At 43.0% G+C, this 21,746-nt stretch overlaps 1 protein-coding gene across 1 annotated transcript; it reads left to right on the top strand.

Annotated features, from left to right (window-relative positions):
• Nucleotides 1-6,638: 6,638 nt before the first annotated feature.
• LOC129709701 (hairy/enhancer-of-split related with YRPW motif protein 1-like) lies at nucleotides 6,639-19,899 on the top strand. The gene is made up of 5 exons (XM_055656218.1): nucleotides 6,639-7,199; nucleotides 8,049-8,115; nucleotides 8,198-8,281; nucleotides 11,378-11,459; nucleotides 16,375-19,899. Exons 1-5 carry the CDS (start codon nucleotides 7,120-7,122, stop codon nucleotides 17,109-17,111), a joined length of 1,050 nt encoding a protein of 349 aa, XP_055512193.1. The 5' UTR covers nucleotides 6,639-7,119; the 3' UTR covers nucleotides 17,112-19,899.
• Nucleotides 19,900-21,746: the final 1,847 nt, after the last annotated feature.

Genomic DNA, 21,746 nt, shown 5'->3' on the forward strand with positions numbered 1-21,746 from the left:
TTCTTTACGATTCAATCAATAATATTCATTTACCAATCCCTGTTTGAACAAACTACAAACATATCAAATAAATGTTTTTTTCATCTGACATGCCTTGTCCACAGTCACTTCCAGGCTAAGTGGTCAGTGCTTGGGAGATTTTAAACCTCATCACTGACGTTTCCATCCCTGGTTGCAATCTTTTTATTCCGTTCACATCACGAGGTGCAATCTCTGAAGAGAATCTGAGAAAGATAAGCAAAGTGTAGGAAGGAGCTGCAGATGCTGGTTTACACCAAAGATAGACACAAAATACTAGAATGACTCAGCGGGACAGGTAGCATCTCAGCACAGAAGGAATGGCTGACGTTTCAGGTCGAGACCCTTCTTCAAACTTCTTCAGACTAAAGACAAGTAAAACTGTCTGTGGTCTCCTGCACAGTTCTAATGAAAAGCAATGAAAGCTTGAGGATCAGCACCAATTCCTCAATTTGGGTATGTTGCAGATTTTAGTAGTCAATGAGGAATTGAGCAAATTCAGAAAATTCACCTTCTCTGCAACAGAACTTGCCAGTTCTGCTGTTGTCTAACCATCGGTAGTGAATCGGTTTTTCTCTCCCCATTCGCACCAAGCATTGACTGCACCTCTGAAAGCACTTCACAGTTTTTACTTATCCCTTTGTTTATTCCCTTCTCTAAATTGACCCTCATTGATCTACCAACTGGCTGGCTTTTCACCACCAGGTCACCGTACATACAGCAGTCCTGGCCCCCACCATATCAGAAATGTTTCCTTTGTCCAATCTATCCATCTCTCGGCCCCTGCAATTCAATACTAATATGTTTTCTTTCTTTCTCAATTCTGATGAAGGATCTTCAATCTGAAACATTAAGGATAAGTCTTCTTCAACAGATGTTAGAGGAAATCACTTATTTGCAAATACACTGCCTGGGTGGCCTCTGATGTACACTGCTCAGCAAATTGGAAGATGTGGCAGAATTCTGCAGCAACTGCTGCAACGATCCTGCAGTGACTAAGTTAAGCGTCATCTTGATTTTGGCGTTTAAGAAGGAACTGCAGATGCTGGAAAATCGAAGGTAGACAAAAGTGCTGGAGAAACTCAGCGGGTGCAGCAGCATCTATGGAGTGAAGGAAATAGTGAATGTTTCGGGCCGAAACGTTGCCTATTTCCTTCGCACCATAGATGCTGTTGCACCCGCTGAGTTTCCACAGGTAGAACATACTGTTTCTGAAGACCCTACAAGTGAAGATTCTTCACTGATCAGCCCTGATTGACCACCTGTGCCCATAGCGATGCTTCCCATAATGGAGGGGCTGTTACTGAAGTACCCAAAAAAAAGGGTACTGAAGAACAGAGAAAACAATTGACTGGACTTTTGTGAGCAGCAATCAGTCAATTCTGAAGCTCGGCAGTTACTGTAGCATCCCTTTATATAGCCACAAAATAGTGTGATGTGGCCCTCGTTCCACTGAGACATTTGCATTGTGAAGCTTTGCATTGCGGTTGAAGGGAGGGGTAAGAGTGAGTTGAAGAAGTGGCAGATGGGATGAGAGAGAGTTGGGACGGTGGGGATTGAAAGATAAGATAAGGCAAGGGTGGGGGCAGAAGTGGTGTAGGAAGAGGCAATAAAGCACTGCCTTTAATTTGACATGGACAGTGAAGTCTTAAATACACCATAGTTGCATTTTTTAAAATTAGGTTCTATCAGCTTCTGAGATGATGGTGATGAACATGCATAATAACCCATGGATCAAACTGAATGTAAAGTAGCACAATTAGAGTAAGATGCTGAGCCACCCTCTCTGCTTTTTACAATAGGGTGATTTCACCAAATGTCAAATGAGCGTAGATCCCCCCTCACGTGACCGAAAAATTTAACTGGAGGACATATGTCACTTCGGTACATGTTAGTGAATGGGGAAACACGCACTTTCACACCCGTTAAAAACATGGAAAACGGCCGATTTTAGAGCTGAAATTTTCTGTGGTAGTCGGGGTGACCGTGAAGCACAGCAACGTAAATTTTCAGGCAAAAGAAAAGATAGAAAGTAAGGTAATTACAAGAGGGAACTGAAGGTGGAAAAACAGCGGAAGTGAACAGCAGACGTTTGCCGTGGAGATTTAAAGGCCCAAAATATCGGGAATTATTGCGTTTGCTCGCTGAATTTCATCAAAAGTAAGTTAATAATGCCGTGTGCTGTGCTTCACGGTCATCCCGACTAGCACAGAAAATTTCAGCTCAAAAATCGGCCGTTTTCCATGTTTTTAACGGGTGTGAAAGTGCGTGTTTCTAGAGTTCCAGTTTTTGTCTCTTCCTTAACAATCCGTAGAGAATATTGATTTCTCTAACCTCAAGTAAGCCCTCTCTCTCCATCCATCCCCACCCAAAGTACCACCTTCAAAGTCATCTGGGTGAGTCTCATTGTCTATACTCATTTTTACCTAGCACACAGCTAACAATGGTCTGCTTCCTTTATCATTGTTGTTTCATTGCATATTTTTCCTTCATTTGTTCTATATCTCTCTACATCACCGTCCATATCTCTTGTTTCCCTTTCCCCTCAGTCTGAAGAAGGGTCTCGACCTGAAACGTCACTTATTCCTTTTCTCCAGAAATGCTGTCCGACCCGCTGAGTTATTCCATTTTTTTTGTCTATCTTCCGTTTAAACTAGCATCTGCAGTTCCTTCCTACGCAAGACACATTAAAAACTGGAATACAGGAATGGGTAACATAAAGCTACATAGCCAACCTGCTCAGTCTCATCCTGTAAAAATTCAAGCACTGATCATATTCATGCTAGTGGTAAACCAGTTTCCATCGACATTACATCTGATGCGATAAGAAACAGATATATTTGTCCAACCTGTAGCAAGAAGTGGCTCACTCTGAAATTAACTACAGCTTTTTAATTGAACTGTTTCTTAGTGAAGTTTGCCCAGAATGCTCATCATGCAAATTGCTTCCCTCTGAAGGGTGGAATACATTATAATGCCTGTGATTAGTTCAATTTAAGATGTTCACTTCAACTTAGTTCAGGAGAAAAATGATTGCACACAAACAAGGTAAAAGCAAGATGCCATTATTATGAATATACTAGATTGTGACGTTGTGACGCCATGGGCAACCAGTCTTTCCTCCAGTCTCTCCATCACCTTTGGAAACTTTTATTGCTGTTTATCAACACGAGGACCAAAGTTTGGACAATGAAAGTCAAAAAAGCCATTATAAGACTGAGAAACAAGAATAAAACAGTTAGAGGCATCAGCCAAACCTTAGGCTTACCAAGGGGTGGAAGATTGCAACCTTCACGTGGTCCACCCTGTTTCGACTAATGCAATCATCTCGACGTGCACAAACGGAAGATCAAATAGAACAAGTTGGCCAACAACTTTAGGCTGTGCACGCCACACGAAAGAAGAAGAAGGGTTACCAAAATCAACTGTTTGGAAAATCATTAAGAAAGAGAGCACTGGTGAGCTTACTAATCGCAAAGGGGTTGGCAGGCCAAGGAAGAACTCCACAGCTGATGACAGAAGAATTCTCTATAATAAAGAAAAATTTCCAAACACCTGTGCGACAGATCAGAAACACTGTCCAGGAGTCGGGTGTGGATTTGTCAATGACCACTGTCCACAGAAGTCTTCATGATCAAATACAGGGGCTACACTGCAAGATGCAAACCACTGGTTAGCTGCAAAAATAGGATGGCTGGGTTACAATTTGCCAAGAAGTACTTAAAAGAGCAACCACAGTTCTGGAAAAATGTCTTGTGGACAGATGAGGCGAAGATTAACTAATAACAGATAAGGCAAGAGCAAAGTATGGAGGAGAGAAGGAACTGCCCAAGATCCAAAGCATACCACCTCATCTGTGAAACACGGTGGTGGGGGTGTTATGGCTTGGGCATGTATGGCTGCTGAAGGGACTGGCTTACTTATCTTCATTGATGATACAACTGCTGCTGGAAGTAGCATAATGAATTGTGAAGTGTATAGACACATCCTATCTGCTCAACTTGAAACAAATGCCTCAAAACTTATTGGCCGGTGGTTCATTCTACAGTAAGACAATAGACAATAGGTGAAGGAGTAGGCCATTTGGCCCTTCGAGCCAGCATGAGCCACATGATTCAATGTGATCATGGTTGATCATACACAATCAGTACCCCGTTCCTGCCTTCTCCCCATATCCCCTGACTCCTATGTTTGGACAATGATCCAAACATACTGCTAAAGCAACAAAGGAGTTTTTCAAAGCTAAAAAATGGTCAATTCGTGAGTGGCCAAGTCAATCACCCGATCTGAACCCAATTGAGCATGCCTTTTATATGCTGACTAGACGACCTGTAGACCCGTTGGATTCCAAGGATTTCACAAATGCGGATACCAGACCCAGCAACCCTCCAGCAACTGGTGATGTCCATGAATCGCACACTTCAAGCAGTCAGTGCATGCAAAGGACATGCAACAAAATACTTAACATGACTACTTTCATTTACATGACATTGCTGTGTCCCAAACATTACGGTGCCCTGAAATGAGGAGGGGGGGGGGGGTGACTATGTATAAACACTGCTGTTATGTCTACATGGTGAAACCAAAATATATAAAATTGGCCTTTAATAAAATCTGGCAATTTTTTTTCAATTACAATCTCAAATTGTGGAGTACAGAGGCAAATAAATAAATGATGGGTCTTTGGCCCAAACATTATGGAGGGCACTGTACTTTGCTGCCCTCATTTCAAGTTATTTTCTTCCTCTACATTGTTCAGTGCTTTAAGATTCCTTCATTTTGTACTTTATTACAGATCATCTCATGGACACAAAGAATATTATGTTGAAATTAATCTACCAATTCTCCACCACATTCCCTCAGATACTCAATGATCTACCTTTACTTTCTGACTGATAGGAGGACCCTCTTCTGGTACCTGGCCAGATACCTCTACCCAGCTGAAGACCTGACCTCGCTATCAACCTTCCAACCTGACCCCACCAACCTGCTGATTTGATTCCCTCCTACTCATTCCCAATCCGTCCCTACACCCCCACCCTCCCCTCCCTTCCCTTCCCCTCCTCCCCCTCCTCTCCTCTCCTCCCCCCCACATTCTGTGCCTTACTCCACTGTGATCCACCACCAGGTTTATTTGATTTCCTTCTCACACTGCACCGGTAGAATGTGCAAATTAAAGAGCTTTCTTATTTTAGTGCAGAACAACGTGGCTCTTTGTGTCACTGAAGTTTCCACTAGAGGGCCTTTGCGTAAAACGTTGTTACCTGCCGCACTTAAAGGTACCGGTCAATTTCTAGGCTCAGAGCTAACTAGATCAATTTTATTAATATAATAAGGATAAACTGCAACATTCAGCAGCAGCAACTTTTCACCAAAAGATTGGGGGATTTTTCGTGAATCATTTCGGATTGAGAATTTGGGGATTGATCTGGCTTCAAGTGTTCATTACCAACTTGAGTTTGTAATGTTGTCTTAAATAGACCACAGAAGGAAACAATCGTTGAACTGTGGGCAAGTGGAACTCACTTGCTCCCTTTCAGAGATACCTTTCACGGACATGATGGGCCAAATGGCTTCCTTCCCTATTCTATGATATTGTGATTATCTCTGTATACAACAAGAGTTTAAGCTTTGTAATCTTTCTTCCTATTAATGATTCCCCATCACAAGGTTATCTAGAGGTTTCTTAAAACCAAAGTCATGGTCAGCCATGAAAGTAAACGGTCAAAATAACATGCTTAAAATTCAAGATTCAAGCTTGTTTATTGTCATGTGTCCCTGATCGGACAATTAAATTCTTGCTTTGCTTCAGCACAACAGAACATAGTAGGCATTGACTACAAAACAGATCAGTGTGTCCATATACCATTATATACATATATACACACATGAATAAATAAACTGATAAAGTGCAAATAACAGATAATGGGTTATTAATGTTCAGAGTTTTGTCCGAGCCAGGTTTAATAGCCTGATGGCTGTGGGGAAGTAGCTATTCCTGAACCTGGTCATTGCATTCTCAACAAATGTGGAGTTTGCACGTTCACCCTGTGAGGGGAATTCTTCCAACAGCCCCTGGCTAGCAGGTTAATTGGTTGCTGTAATAATGGCGATGGTTGGGGGGGAGTTGGCAGACATGGATTTCAGGAACTAGGTAGAGATGGGAGGCGGGGTGGGAGATGGGATTGAAATTAAGTACAGACTTGACGGGCCGAGTGGCCTTCTTGCATGTCGTATGGATATTTGATAAAAAAAATATAATGTAATTGAAGTGGGCAGATTCCAGTGCATGCGGGGTGTGAGTGGGCTCCTGGTGCGGGTTGTGTTGGGGAAGATGCAGGGAGAGGGATCTATCCCAGGTGTCAAGGGATGTCACGGACCTGTGGCTCCCACCTCTCGCCCACTTCTCACGTTTTAGTCAGCAACCTGCCAGCCAGCTGTGAGGCCAGCTTCTCTGCAAAGCCATCAGGAAGCTAACTCTTGCACAGAGAAGCAAGAGAGAAGGGCCGTGGAGAGGGGATAGTCCGGGTTGTGGAGGTGAACTACCCGCCAGAGAGAGGGTGTATCGCGGGGAGGAGAGAGGGAAGGGAGGGAGGGAGAAAGAATCTGGGACTAAGCCAGGGCGACTTGGTCAGAGAGGAAAAAAAAATCAAAGCGACCACATGAGAACGATCAAGCCGCAGGAAAAACCTCGCGGGGGAAGAAAACCAGCGTCTACAAGCACTACAAGCAACCCCCATCGCCTGTGCAGCGCAGGGGCGGCGCGGAGACTGGACCTCTCCCGGAGCCGGAGCCGCTGCCGGGGCGAGGAGCGAGAGAGCAGGGCCACCACTCGCCCACACGCACCCCGGGGACCGACCGGCCGCAGTCCGCACACACTCACTCACTCCACCTTCAGCACCGACGCCGGCCACCACAGTTCCTGCCAACGTCCCACAAAGTGCAACATTCACACACTGTTGCCTTTCACCTGTCCCGTTAACACCCTGAAGCCTAAAGTAGGCGGAAACCTCCACTCGCATCCGCACCTGTGACTGGCCGGCCTGTACACCGCTCCCTTTAACATTATATACACATTATCTGTTTAAAGACAATTACACAATGAAGCGGCTGTACGACGAGACCTCCTCGGACAGTGATCTGGAGGAGACGATAGACGTTGGGAGAGAGGAATATTACTGGTGAGTAACTTCATATCTGCTTTCCCGTTCTGCCATCCTCAGTCTTCAACCCGACCCAATCTCTTTCTTCGTCCGATCTGTCAGAGACTGGAATTTACAAAACAATTTAATTTCGTGCCGCATAGATATTAACCTTTGGGAGGTTTAAAGTTAACAAAAACTCCAGCGCCGTTTTTGGGTCAAGGCTAGGATGAATATAAATAGCCACAGAAAGGCAGCGTACCCAGATAGATTACTGTGATAGCTTCGAATGTCCCCCGTTTAATTTTTATCTTGCCGGCAAGTCATAGACTGCTGTTATAGATGTCTGCCTTGTTTCATCATAAATCGCACAAAGCATTGAGCAACTGCTTTAAAAGAACAACCAGTGTAATTTCATGTAGAAGCAGAAGATGCTGAAAACACGCAGCTGGCCGGCCAGCAACTGTGGGAAGAGAAACACTGTTATTTTTTCAGGTCTGAGATCCTTTGAGATTACTGAGCCACACTCCCCCACATCCTCCGATACCGAAGACTACCCGTTTTCTTCCTTTCCAGTTCTAACACTGTCTGAGAACAGAAAAATATATATATTTCCCTTTCCACAGAGGCTGCCTGACCTGCTGATTTTTTTCTTCCAGATTTCCAGGATTTGCAATTTTTTTGTTAGGTATTTTGGTGACAATTTAAAATATTGCATCTTTTGACAGGGGGCTGAGAGTTAATGCATGTTATCATATTTTATGAGGCCAGCCTTATACTTGTATCCAGATTGATGTCATCTGTTTAATGGAAAGTTGCCCCCTACTAATGTTGTGCAGCACACATGTAGACGTTAACAAAAAATGGATGTTAAAATTTTATTTTCAGCCCTGTGACTCGATCAAGTTCACCAACAACAACTTCACACATGTTGGCACGAAAGAAGAGGCGTGGAGTAAGTGAGAGATTATCTTTACTTAATGGCAAAATGCTTGTTAAATGTAATTTAAATCCTTATTTAAATATGTTTCTTGCAGATTATTGAAAAAAGAAGGCGGGACAGGATTAATAACAGTTTATGTGAACTGCAACGCTTGGTCCCAACAGCTTTTGAAAAGCAGGTGATTAATGACATTACTGAAGAAATGTGATCTTTGAAATCGAACCTCCTTTTTTAATCCATATGCAAAATATTTAGATTTGCATGTGCATTAAAGTACTATATAAATTGGAATGGGTAACTTTGTGTATTTCTTCATGTAGATATGAGAATTGAAGGGGCTTCATAACATAACATGTACAGGATGATAAACCACATTAGGCTAAGGTGCAGAACAATTTTCATTTGAAATTCTCTCTGACACAAAGTAGGGTAACAATAGACTTTAGGCTCCATGAGAATATTTTTTTAAAACACATCACTCCGTCAACTTCAATATGTGCTTCAATACAAAATCAGGCCTCATTTCAATATAGTGTCCAGGAGGGGTTGTGTTGTAATGTTTGTATTCCCGTAATTCTGTCTTGATGTTCCAGTTGTGAAAACTGTACACTGTCCAGTGTCACCACAATTGTTCTACCAATACCAAGTGAATTTTCCAAACTTTTATAGTTAGACGTGACCTGATCACTCCAAAGAGCAGCCTGGATAGCTGCACTTTTCCAGACAATAAAGTTTCATTGTTGCACAATTCTGGACATGCTTTTAAACGCACACATACAATATTTCCTTCTGACCGCAGGGTAGTGCAGAATTAGAGGTAGTGCTTACCACTGCCATTCCACAACACTCAGAGTACTCATGGGACACTTCACAACTTATTCTCGTGTCTGCTGTTGAACTAAACTTTTAGTATAACTCATCATGAATATTCTGATGATAGACACAAAATGCAGGAGTAACTCAGCGGGTCAAGCAGCATCTCTGGAGAAAAAGAATAGGTGACGTTTTGGATCGGACCCTTCTTCAGAGTGATAACGGAACCTTTCTGTCAGTCTGACGGAAGGTTCTGGCCCGAAGTTTCATCTATTCTTTTTCTCTGAAGATGCTGCCAGTCGTGCTGAGTTTCTCTGGAATTTTGTGTCTATCTTCAGTACAAACTGGCATCTGAAGTTCCTTCTGAGTTCCATGCGGTCATGAATATTCTAACTTTGTTTTATGGCTTTAGTTTGTCGTAAGTACTTGTGTCATACCATCATCTATCTATATATATTACTAAAACTCTTATCTTGTTTGTTTGTTTGTATGTATGCGTGCATTCATGTGCGCGATATTCCAAAGCCCCGCCAAAACGGTACACGATGGCGCTACAATATTTGGCCCACCTTACTCACCATTGTCCTGGGATGTAAAAGAAGCAAGTTGTGTTCGGATTAATGTCATATTTTACAAGTTATTGACATTTTAAGCTTTAAAAAAATCACTTTTCAAACCACTTTTCCACTTGCCCTGCCCATCAGCAGGGTTCAACGTCACAATGATGTCACAATTGGGTAACAAATCTCTTTAACAAAAAAAATTGTGATTTTTAAAAAAAACTCAGTTTAAATCAAATTCATTCATTTTTAATCACAGCTTACATTGTGTTTAGGTTATTTTAAAGAAAAATTGCGATTTTCATTGTGGGGGGGGAGGTTTTATTTTTTTTTAAATGTGATTTTCATTGTGAGGGGGTGGGATAGAGGGGAGGTGAGGAGTGGGGGAGCAGGGGGATAGAGGGGGAGAGGGAGGGGGAAAGTGGGGGAGGTGAGTAAGGAGAGTGGGGGAGTAGGGAAATAGACGGAGAGGAAGGGGATAGGCAGGGGAGAGGGGTTATGGTGGGACGGATTAAGTGACTGAGGGTAGGGGAAAGGCGAGGGAGGGAGAGGTGAGGGAGGGAGTGGGGAGGGAAGGAGAGAGGGGAAAGAAGGAAGGGTGAAGAGGATGGAGAGAGAGTGCTGGGGAAAGAGGGGGAATGGAGGAGGACAGGGTAGGAAGAGGGATGGCGAGACGCAGTAGGGGGAGGGTTGTTGTGACTCGCGTCACAATGGGGTCTCTGAAACCCCTCAGCAGCACCTGCGCAGTTGGGGGGTATAGGTCAGTGGTGGAATGCACTTGGTCTAGTTATTTATAATATTGAAACAATCAATTACTTTGCAGTTCCTAAATGTAAATCTGGTTCTCTTTCAACAGATGCTGTCTAACCTGCTTAGCTTTTCCAGCATTTTCTGTTTTATTTCAGATTTCCAGCATCTCCAGTTTTTTAAATTGTTCAAATACAACGGGTAACTTTGCTGATCTACTCATTCACTTTCCGTTTGTGAAGCCAGTGCAACACATCTTCATCTTTGTTACATCAATCCGTATATCTTGCAGTTTACAGAGTCATAAATTGCAGATGGATTTTGAAGGCGTGAGCAGTCTTTCATGTGCTTATGTAAGCCAGCTGTCAACAACATCAAGCTCAAAGGACAAAGTTCCTTATATCAAGATCAGCCTGTGGTTTCATTATTTCTTCATTATTTCTTTAACTCTACCAAAATATTCTTGCAGATTCCTCCTTGGTTTCAACGATTATTTTGAAAAATCACAACATGTATTCACTCTCACAATAGAGTTGGCTGAAATATTGTTTGCAATTAATGGCTGCGTTGAGAAGATATTTCTGTTTCCCGTAAGAATTAGAGATGAGACACGAGGAAACTTCAATGCAGAAAGTCACAATTCAATTCTTTATTTAATATTTCAGACATTTACTTCCCGATGAAAATATTGACTCATTCATTTAGTGTTCAATATAATAGACAATAGGTGCAGGAGTCGGCCATTTGGCCCTTCGAGCCAGCACCGCAATTCAATGTGAACATGGGTGATCATCCACAATTAGTACCCCATTCCTGCCTTCTCCCCATATCCCATGACTCCGCTATCTTTAAGGGCCCTATCAAGCTCTCTCTTGAAAGTATCCAGAGAACCGCCCTCTGAGGCAGAGAATTACACAGATTCACAGCTCTCTGTGTGAAAAAGTGTTTCCTCATCTCTAAATTGTCTTGCGTTCTAAATGTCTTACTTTTTAAACTGTGGCCCCTGGTTCTGCACTCCCACACCATCGGGAACATCTTTCCCGCCTCTAGCGCGTCCAAACCCTTCAATTCGGTGAAATTGAATCCGTTTCTGATTAGTTTCACATCTAGCATTAAATGTTCATAAATGTAAGTTTCCTGATTCCATTACACAGGGATCATCAAAGCTGGAAAAAGCAGAGATCCTGCAGATGACAGTGGACCATCTGAAATTACTCCGTTCAACTGGGGGCAAAGGTAATACAGTCTTTACATCCTTCAAATCTGAAATGTATCGGAGCTATTTTATCTGCAGTGCTATTACATAAGAAGTTTGATGAGATTATATTTGGATAAACTGCATCAAAACTCTCATAGGTTATTTGTGTTGGGGGAACGGCATGACTTGCTAAATGTTGAAGGTACACAAAAATGCTGGAGAAACTCAGCGGGTGCAGTAGCATCCATGGAGCGAAGGAAATAGGCAACGTTTCGGGCCGAAACCCTTCTTCAGACTGTTGGGGATGGGGGTAGGCGGGGAGAAGAAAGGAAAAAGGAGGAGGAGCCCGAGGGCTGAGGGAGGGCTAGGAAGGGGAGGAGACAGCAAGGGCTAACAGAATTGTGAGAATTCAATGTTCATGCCACCCCATCTTGGCAGACTCCCCAAGCGGAATATGAGGTGCTGTTCCTCCAATTTCCAGTGTTGCTCACTCTGGCCGTGGAGGAGGCCCAGGACAGGGAGGTCGGATACAGAATGGGAGGGGGAGTTGAAGTGCTGAGCCACCGGGAGGTCAGGTTGGTTAATGCGGACCGAGCGGAGGTGTTCAGCGGAACGATCGCCAAGCCATCGCTTGGTCTCACCGATGTAGATCAGTTGACATCTAGAGCAGCGGATGCAATAGATGAGGTTGCAGGAGATTCAGGTGAACCTCAGTCGCACCTAGAACGACTACTTGGGTCCTCGAATGGAGTCGAGGGGGGAGGTAAAATGTTGAAATGTTTCCACTCTGGGAGAACCTCAAACAAGGGAACATAGTTACAAGTTTAGAGGTCAGTCATTCACAATGGAGGAACATAGGGATTTCTCGCAGGGGATGGTGAATTTTTATAATTCTCCACCCAAAAGTGTTGTGAAGGTTAGATCTTTTGGGTATTTAAAGAGGAAGTAGATTAATTGTTTGGAGATTTGAGGACTATGGAGAACAATTACAGAAGAGGAGATGGGCTAGGTCATGTTTGAGAGCTTGAGAGCCTAGTTGCCCTTATCTGTGTTTCTTCAGCATCCCTGCTGGTTGACTGTTTTTCCCAGGTACAGTACGAGCAGAAATATTCACGACATAGAAATTGAAGAAACATTGCCTTTAATCTCAGTCTCATTTTCTGTTCCCCATCCACCAAATCTATCCCTCTCTTTCTCTGTGATAACTGTCAGAAGTTGAGCCAGGCAGTGCCCATATTTTACCCCTAGGTAAACTTTTTCATTAACATCTATATCAGTAAGATAAGACATGGCCATGCAGCCCATTGAGTCTATTCCACTCACTTAAAATCACAGATCACTTATTTACCCCTCTGTCACATCACCTGGCTCCACTGCAGTCTGAGCTCACTTGCTGCCTTTTACCTTTGGCCCCGTTACATCTAAATGTGGTTACTCCCAGCCAGCATATCATGGTCAACACAACATTCTGCCACCTTGTGCCCTTGCACACATCATGTCCTATACATCCACCAATTCTGTATTTGCTGAACCCAGTGTTCAGAAATACCTCAATTCTCACCTTTATTTTTCCGTCACGTTTTCTCCCCTCTTCTACCTTCTACCAGCCCCACCACGCACCAAGATACTTGTGTTCCTCCAGTTTTAGCCCTTTGCATGTCCACAATATTAATTACTCCTCTGGCTCGTGTGCTTCCAACTTGTAAGACACAAAGTTGTAGAATTCCCTCCCTCACTTCATTGCCACTTTAAAACATTCCTTTAATTCCACTTCACTGATTGCACTTTTGGTCATCTGTCCAAACATTTGGCCCGGTGTGAAGTTTTCTTTGACCACACCCCTGTGAAAGATCTTGGGACATTTAACTATATCAATACCATGATAGTTGTGGTACTGCACGGTGGCGCAGCGGTAGAGTTGCTGCCTTACAACACCAGAGAGTTGGATCCGATCCAGCGCCGGGTACTATCTGTACGGAATTTGTACGTTCTCCTCATGACTGCATGGGTTTTCTTCAGGAGCTCCAGTTTTCACCCACATTCCAAAGACGTACAGGTCTTTAGGTTAATTGGCTTCGCGAAAAATTGTAAATTGTGCCTAGTTTGTAGGATAGTGCTATTTTACGGGGATCGGCGCTGGTTGGCATGGACTCTGTGGGCCGAAGGACCCGTTTCCACACTGTATCTCTAAACTAATACAAAATATTGACTCACAGGTAGTGGCTCATTGATCAATATAAATAATGTTTAACTTGGAGAATTATACCTTCTCCCAGCATCAGTTAAGAAATTCAGTTAAGCAGAGATCCATTTGAAGTTTATTAAAGCATTAAAGAGCATTTAAGGGCTGGAAGACCTGCATTCATTGCCCATCCCCAGTTGGCCTAGAGAATGTGCTGGTGAGCCTGCTACAGTCCTTCCAGTGAATGTATGGCATTGTTAAGTGAAAAGTTTGAGGATTCAGATGTGTAATAATGAAGGAATGATGATACTTCCAAGTAAGGATTGCAGGACCTGAGAGGGGAACTGATAAGCAGTGGCTGCCCCAAAGGTCCGCTGGCCTTGTTTTTACCAAGGAGAGGATCGTGGAATCTCAGAAAATTGAGGATTAGGAGTTGTGATGTCTTAACCCTCAACACATCAGTTATGAATTACCAAAGAGACGGCATTGGTGGTTTTAAAGTGCATTAAAGTGGATAAATCTCCAGGGCCTGAACAAAGCACATTCTCAAATTTTGTGGGAGGTTAGGGAGAAAATTACAGAGACCCTTGCCGAGATACTGGCATCAACTTTGACCGCAGGTGAAGTTCTTGAAGAGTGGTGACTAATGTTGTACCATTATTTAGGGAGGGCAGCAAGAACAAGCCAGCGAACTACAGTCCGGTGAGCATGATGTCCGTGATGGGTAAATTGTTGGAACAGGTTCTTAAGACAAGATCTATCATAATTTGGGAAAGCACTGAATAATCAGCACAATTGTATGAATAAGAATTGTTTAGAGGCCTATGGGACAACTGCAGGCAAATGGGACTAACCTAGTTTAGTTTAGAGATACAGTGTGGAAACAGACCCTTTGGGCCCACCAAGTCGGCACCAACCAGCGATCACTCGTACCCTAGTTCAATCCTACACGCTAGGGACAATATACAGAAGCCAATTAACCTACAAACCTGCACATCTTTGAAATGTGGGAGGAAACCGAGGCACCCAGAGAAACCCATGTGGTCATAGGCAGAGCGTACATATAGCACCTACAGTCAAGATCGCACCGAGGTCTCCAGTGCTGTAAGGCAGCAATTCTACCGCTGTGCCACTGTGCTGCCGTTAAAGTTCACATACAGGAATCACCTCCTCTGTTTCAATGCATTCAGCAAATTTCTGATGCATTGGGAATTCATTACTTTTAATGTTTTGACTAGACGGTAGGCCTGGTCCCCCTGTGCAACCCATTACCCAACGCAATAATCCACCACTCACCCGTTCCCCCAATGCAACCCGTCCCACCAACGCAATATTGCACCACTCACGCATAGCTTCCTCCCTCCATCGTGTGTGTGTGTGTGTGTGTGTGTGTGTGTGTGTGTGTGTGTGTGTGTGTGTGTGTGTGTGTGTGTGTGTGTGTGTGTGTGTGTGTGTGTGTGTGTGTGTGTGTGTGTGTGTGTGTGTGTGTGTTCTCCACGTGCTCCGCGCAAACTGCTCGGCCACCCTGCAACCCGACTCTCCCTCCCCGTCCTGTCCGATGGCCTGCTCACTGCCACCGTCGGGCCATGAAGGGGGTGGGATGGAGCCGGTGTTCCTCACGGTGGGCACCATGAATTTCGAGGAGCTGGTGGAGATCTCCTCCGAGAAAGCTGTGATGGTGAGTTACCGCAACGGAGGAGACGGACCCAGGCGGACGGGTAGACAGGACCATCATTGCCGCAGAGGGCACGCAGGGGAGAGGGGTGAGTGATTAGGGAGATAGAGAGGGGACCAGAGCCTCCACTGGGCCTCCATTGAACACCTCCCCTCCTCCCCCACACCCCGCTTCCGTGGCCGCCGCCGGTGGTGGGGGAGACGATAGACAAGTTACACGTGAGGAGGGGAGAGAAGAGTTTGTGAGTGAGGCAGGACAGGCTGCCACCGGTGGGGCAGGAAGAGGTGTCCCTATCTCGGCCGTGGCATTGACTGACACAAGAAGAGACCAATCTGCATGGGGTTGACTGAAGGAATCTGCGCACATGTGGTTTTTAAGATTGTCGCACTCGCAGTATAGGAGAACGGTGAGTAACCTGGCAAAAAATCGTAGCGCTATTGTGTACCATTTTTGCGCAAAAAGAAAAACCACGCAAACCGGAAGAGCGCAAGATCAGAGTTTGAGTTATGTATATAGATGAATGCATCCGCTGCAATCAATGGCACATCAATCCATGAGCTATATGTGAAGTTGTTATAGATGTGTTCAAGCTTACATTCTCTCTTGGTTGAATGCTCAGAAACTTTTAAATTCACCCATCAATTCACATTATGATTTTTTTTTAAATTTGCAACCTCGTTTCTACAGTATTTTCCTAAATTCACCCCTTTTCTTAATTATTGATGAGAATCAATACAATTTATTTCCCTTTAGATGTCTTATATTGTTTATGGATATTGGAGTCAACACAAATCACAGTGGGTTCAAATATTTGCTTGGCTACCTTTTATTAACTATCTTTAACAAGGCTCCATAACTTTGGCCTCTGAAAATTTGTCTTCGTATCAGTGCTGCATTCTTGAATTTATGTATCATTTATTGATGGGCAGGAACATTAGAAGAAGAGTTAGTTTAATTAACTGACTGCACTATTTTAGGATTTATGCATCCAACTTTGCAAAGGTTGGTTTGTTATTAAAATGCAAACTAATTGAACAATGTGCAACATTTGAGTACTTTTCCATCGATGTACTAACGATAATTATTTTCCTACCAGGTTATTTTGATCCTCATTTGCTAGCCATGGATTACAGGACCATGGGATTCCGAGAGTGTCTTGCAGAAGTCGTGAGGTACCTAGGCTCATTTGAAAAATTTCAAGGTCGTGAAAGTGCTGATCCACTTCAGGATCGTCTAGTGTCTCATCTCAACAACTACATATCTGAGATTGAGCCTTCACCGACGTCCTGGGTCCACCGGGCCTGCGCTTGGCCACATTACCATCTCGCTGCTTTGCTACCACAATCGGCAGATGCAGCACCATTATCATGCAGGGACACTTTTCATAACCCAACCTTCCTTACGGGCCCAGCGCTGGCGTACTCCAACTCAGCTCTGAGGGGAATTCCTCTTGAGAGAATAGCGTCGACTATGATGCCATCTACTCACTACCATCTCCCGACCATGGCTTCATCCAGCCTCCTGTCAAACCTTGCATCTCCTATTCACAGAGTCCTGTCCAACATGGCATGCACGCTGCCTGGTGTTCCATCCAACCTGAGCTCGACCAACAAAATGTTAACGGGTGCTGTTGCATCTCCACACATCACCTCACCCTTACTGTCACCTGCTTCTAACTCCAACACCATTCACACAACGGCTACTTCCATGCCGGGGTCTTTAGGAAGCTATCCATCTGTGCCACATTTCCGATTTAATCCCTCTGGACCAACAAACAACCTGGGCACCCGCAAGCCTCGGAGATCGTGGACAGCCGAGATTGGGGCATTCTAAACTCAGTTTAATTGGGGGAGGGGGTGGAATAACGGCATATTTAATAATAATGTAAGAACATATTGAGCCAGAAAATATTCCGTTGGATAAAACCATTCTATTAACCATTCTATTCCCGACTGAAGTAAGAAAGAAAAGAACTGGTTTAGTATCTAAATGCATCACAGAGTGCAGAGGTTTCCTTCAGCTCTCTTATCTGAAACGCAATTGTTCGTTATCTGGCAATGAATTAATATATTTTTCCGTAACTTACACCACCCTTCCGAAAAGCATTACTTTAGTTTAGTTTGTTTTAGAGATACAGCACGGAAATAGGCCCTTCGGCCCACCGAGTCCGTACTGACCTGCGATCGCCACACATAAACATTATCCTACACACACTAAGGACAATGTTTACATTTATACCAAGCCAATTAACCTACAAACCTGTACGTCTGTGGAGTGTGTGAGGAAACTGAAGAACCCATGCTGTCAGGGGGAGAACGTACAAACTCCGTACGGGCAGCACCCGTAGTTGGGATCGAACTCGGGTCCCTGGCGCTGTAAGTGCTGTATGGCAGCAACTCCACGGCTGCACGATTGTGCCACCCATTTGCATTATTTTAAGAAAAAGCCTGTTCTTTTGAATAAGCAGGACAGTGGTTTTGTTCAGTAATAAGTCATCTGTCGGAGTTCCCTCAGTCGTGATCACATTATGCAAAGTAACTATTTACAGTTCATTGTTGGCACGCCTGTTGCTGGCTTGTTTTACAAACCCCTGAATGGGGAGAATTACCTGTGTGATGAATAAGGTTATCATATACTCTCTTACTCTCATATTCAGTTCTTATCCAGCCTCCCTGTACTCCACAAATTGCCTTCACCTTTTGACAATGTTGGCCAGACTGTCTCTGCTTAGACCTTCCCACCATCATACAATTAGGTAGAATTTCATTCATTTGGTTAATTTAGAAAATCACAGAAAATGGCTAATTTCTGTGTTGGCACAGTTATCTTTGGTCTTCCTCAAGGAATTCTCCTTGGCTCTCATCAATGTGAAGTCCCTAAGCAGCATTACATAAAATCAAAGTATCTAATTGTAAATGTAGCTGAATGCAGCCAGCTCTTTCTCTTGTGACCCACTGACCCTAAATTGAAAAAGGTATTTGTCATTTTCTCCAACAATTGGCATACCTGCAGTCATTGGCTTTGTTATCTCACTAAGTCAATCCCATCCCTCTCCCTGGTAACTACCAAAGTGAAGAAATGTTTACTACCTAGTGTTATAGTTGACTCCAAGGCAAGCTTCTAAATATATCTAAGTGCCAATGCTAAGACATCTTATTTCTATCTCCATAATATCAGCTCACTCTGCCTGCCTCATAAATTGCTAGAAACTTCATGCGACATTTATTAACTTTAGTGCTAACTGCTTAAATGAACTTGTAGCTCGATTCCCACTACCTACTCGTTTTGTTCTTGAAGTCATTCCTAACCTGCATAGTCCCATTCATTAATCACCAACGTGCTCATTGATTTCATGTTAAACAATGCTTCAGGTTTAATATTTTCATCCCTGCTTTCAATTTCCTCCTCCCAATATCTGCAATCTCATTCAACCCTGCAATCCTCTGAGATCCTGTGCAATCATGAATTTGCTCAATCCAGCGCTGGCTTCATTATCTTCAGGTGAGGCTTTAAGCTCTGGAATTTCCTTCCTGCTCTCATTTGTCTTTCTTCATTGAATGTGCTGCTTAAATCTGACTGCTTCAACTGCTCTGATACCTCCCTCTATTGCTCTGCGCAGGCTTGTTTAATAATGCTACAATGAAGCACCTTGTCTTAAAGGTGCTCTATAAATACATGGTGTCATCATTTCCAAGGTTGGAACTGTTTCTTGCGTTAGGAGAGATGATCTGCATTTTGTTTTCATTGACGATTAGCCTATGCTCTTGTTTGATGGCTTCAAGGTGCTGAGCGGGAGCATCCGTCTTTTAATTATGATGATGTTTTAGCCATCTATAATGCAATATTTTATCTTATTGCCTAGCAAAAATTGATGAAAGTTGCCCAAAAATAGTAAAAGGAAGTGTGTTATATGTGTGTTACTTACATTTATTTGTCTTCAACTTCCAGTCAAATGACTCTTGGTCCTAAATCCCATTGGTTTCCATAGCATTAATGCAGACCAGGTGCAGTGAGACACCTAGTGGGAAAAGCTGGCAGAAATATTATTTTCTCTTGAATTCATTATATCCAAGTGACTCTGAAGCTTCCTGTAAATTGAGTTCTATTTCTTCTAATAATCAAGGATGTACTTCCTGCAGGCATGTGGTGGAACTGGCCAGATTCACAGACATCTCAATCACCAGCAAATAACCAATATTTATGCAGCAGTTTCAAGTATAAGGATAGTAAGCACACAAACAATCAAAATACATTATTAATTGAATTTGGGAGTACAACTGACTGAAAACTAAGAGGTTGTAGGATGCCTGTGATCTAACATGGTGCTGGATATTAAGGAGAGATTTTGAAAGGGGGCCATATTGAATTGATTAAGTGGATTGATTAAGAGATATATTCCTAAAAGGGCAACTCACTGAATTTCCTACAACAGATATCCCATTTTACACAGCAGCATATCTGGGGATAAGTTGATTCTATCCAGCTGACCCTTGCTCTCTGAATGGAGGGAACACAGCAAGATCAAGCATGGTAGCACTATACATGTTTAAAATGATTTAAAAAAAAATAAAGCCCACAGATTGGGAAGAAAGGTTTATATAATGGAATTTTAATATAATATTGTGAAGTTCTGTAAAGCTTATTGGAAAAGATTAAAAAAATATTATTGAAATACTATGCAACTGATCAGTATGTAATTGCTGAATCAAATGCAATTGATCTCCCACTATGTGGGCAAGCCATAAGAAACTTTATTGTAAATCTGAAATATTATATAGTTGCATATTTTCAAAATGTATTCGATTTTGTATGTTTAAAGGTTTCATTATCCACAGAGCTAATAAACATGCATTGACTTTAAACAGGGAAAGTGTGCAATAGCTTAATTCACTTTTCTCTTGTGTAATTTTGTCCTTCAGCTTTTAGAGATGCAGCGTGGAAACAGGCCCTTGTGCCTTATAAAGGTTTGAATCTGAAAATCTTGCAGCTTATTGTTCAGCCCTGAAGTATCTACATGCTGCTGATATTGGGAAACACCAAAGAGCATGTCTGGTTAAACCACCAAGAAATGGGTAGAAGAGAAAGTGACAAATCACTAACACACACACAGACACAGACACAGACACAGACGCACATACCTGACATGCACATGTATAGGCACATGAGCATGCTCACACGTGCACCAACATACACACTCAAAACTGGATCAGGAAAGAGAAACAAATATTTAGCCCATTGCTTTCTGTTCTTGAATAACCTGGTTTAATCTAACTCTCCTACTAAATCCCCATGCCATTTTTAAGTTTAAGGCCTGTGCTTCAGAAAATTTATGTAAAGACGTTTTCCTGCTTTAGAAATCATTTTAAATTTGTCATTGAATTTTACAACATTGGAGTACTTTGGGGTCATCTAGTCGGGAGGAATAGCAAGTGTGTTTTGGATTCATTTGGATTACTCACAATTCAGAACAATAATAATGTTCTAAAATTCAAGGTTGCAGAGGGTGGGGGACTCAGCCCGGTCCATCAAGGGCACACCCCTCCCTACCATCAAAAGCTTCCACATGAGGTGCTGCATCTATCTATCAGGATCACCAGCATCTGGCTCTTGCCCTCTTCTTCAGACTGACATAAGGGGGGAGGGTGATAGATAGATAGATAGATAGATAAGGAAGTGTGAAAACAGGGCAAAGGGCCCCCTACTGGTTGAAACCTCCATAGCCACCTCTAATAAATGGAAGTTGCCTCATGAAAAGAGATGCAAACAAGGTGGCACAGCGGCAGACTTGTTGCCTTACAGCGGCAGACACCCGGTTTCGATCATGGGGCTTGTCTGTATGAAGTTTGTACATTCTTCCCGTGACCTCCATGGATTTTCTCTGGGATCTCCGGTTTCCTCCCACACTCCAAAGACAGACAGGTTTACAGGTTAATTGGCTTGGTATAATTGTAAATTGTCCCTAGTGTGTGTAGGATTGTCTTAATGTGTGGGGATCACTGGTCGGCATGGATTCAGTGAGCCAAAGGGTCTGTTTCCAAGTTGTATCGATAAAATAAACAAAACTAAAAAAATAATAATTTGACCACCAGTTTAATGGTTTTGATCACCTGGTCTGCACCTGGTTTGTAACTATGAACTGTGACAGCCCCAGTATTGGCTCATTGTGTCCAAATACATCTTGCCAATGAGCAATTCCACTATATTTTAACGTATGCTCTGTAACCTATCATTCTCCATCTTGGCAAGAAAACATGAAACATAAACTTTAGATCTTGGTTGAGATCATATAATTTTGGGAGAATATGCACCCACTTCCTGTCTCTATTGCTTCCCATGCTTTGTGCTATTAAAATAAAATGTATTACCAACACCAAGCCTACAGACTCTTCATGTTGTGAAAGATTTGACGCTGGTTTGGAGCCACCCAGTTCTATCATTGGTTTGATTATTACACATTTCCACATAAAG

Source organism: Leucoraja erinacea, chromosome 26, assembly GCF_028641065.1.
Source record: "Leucoraja erinacea ecotype New England chromosome 26, Leri_hhj_1, whole genome shotgun sequence".
Classification (NCBI taxonomy): domain Eukaryota; kingdom Metazoa; phylum Chordata; class Chondrichthyes; order Rajiformes; family Rajidae; genus Leucoraja; species Leucoraja erinaceus.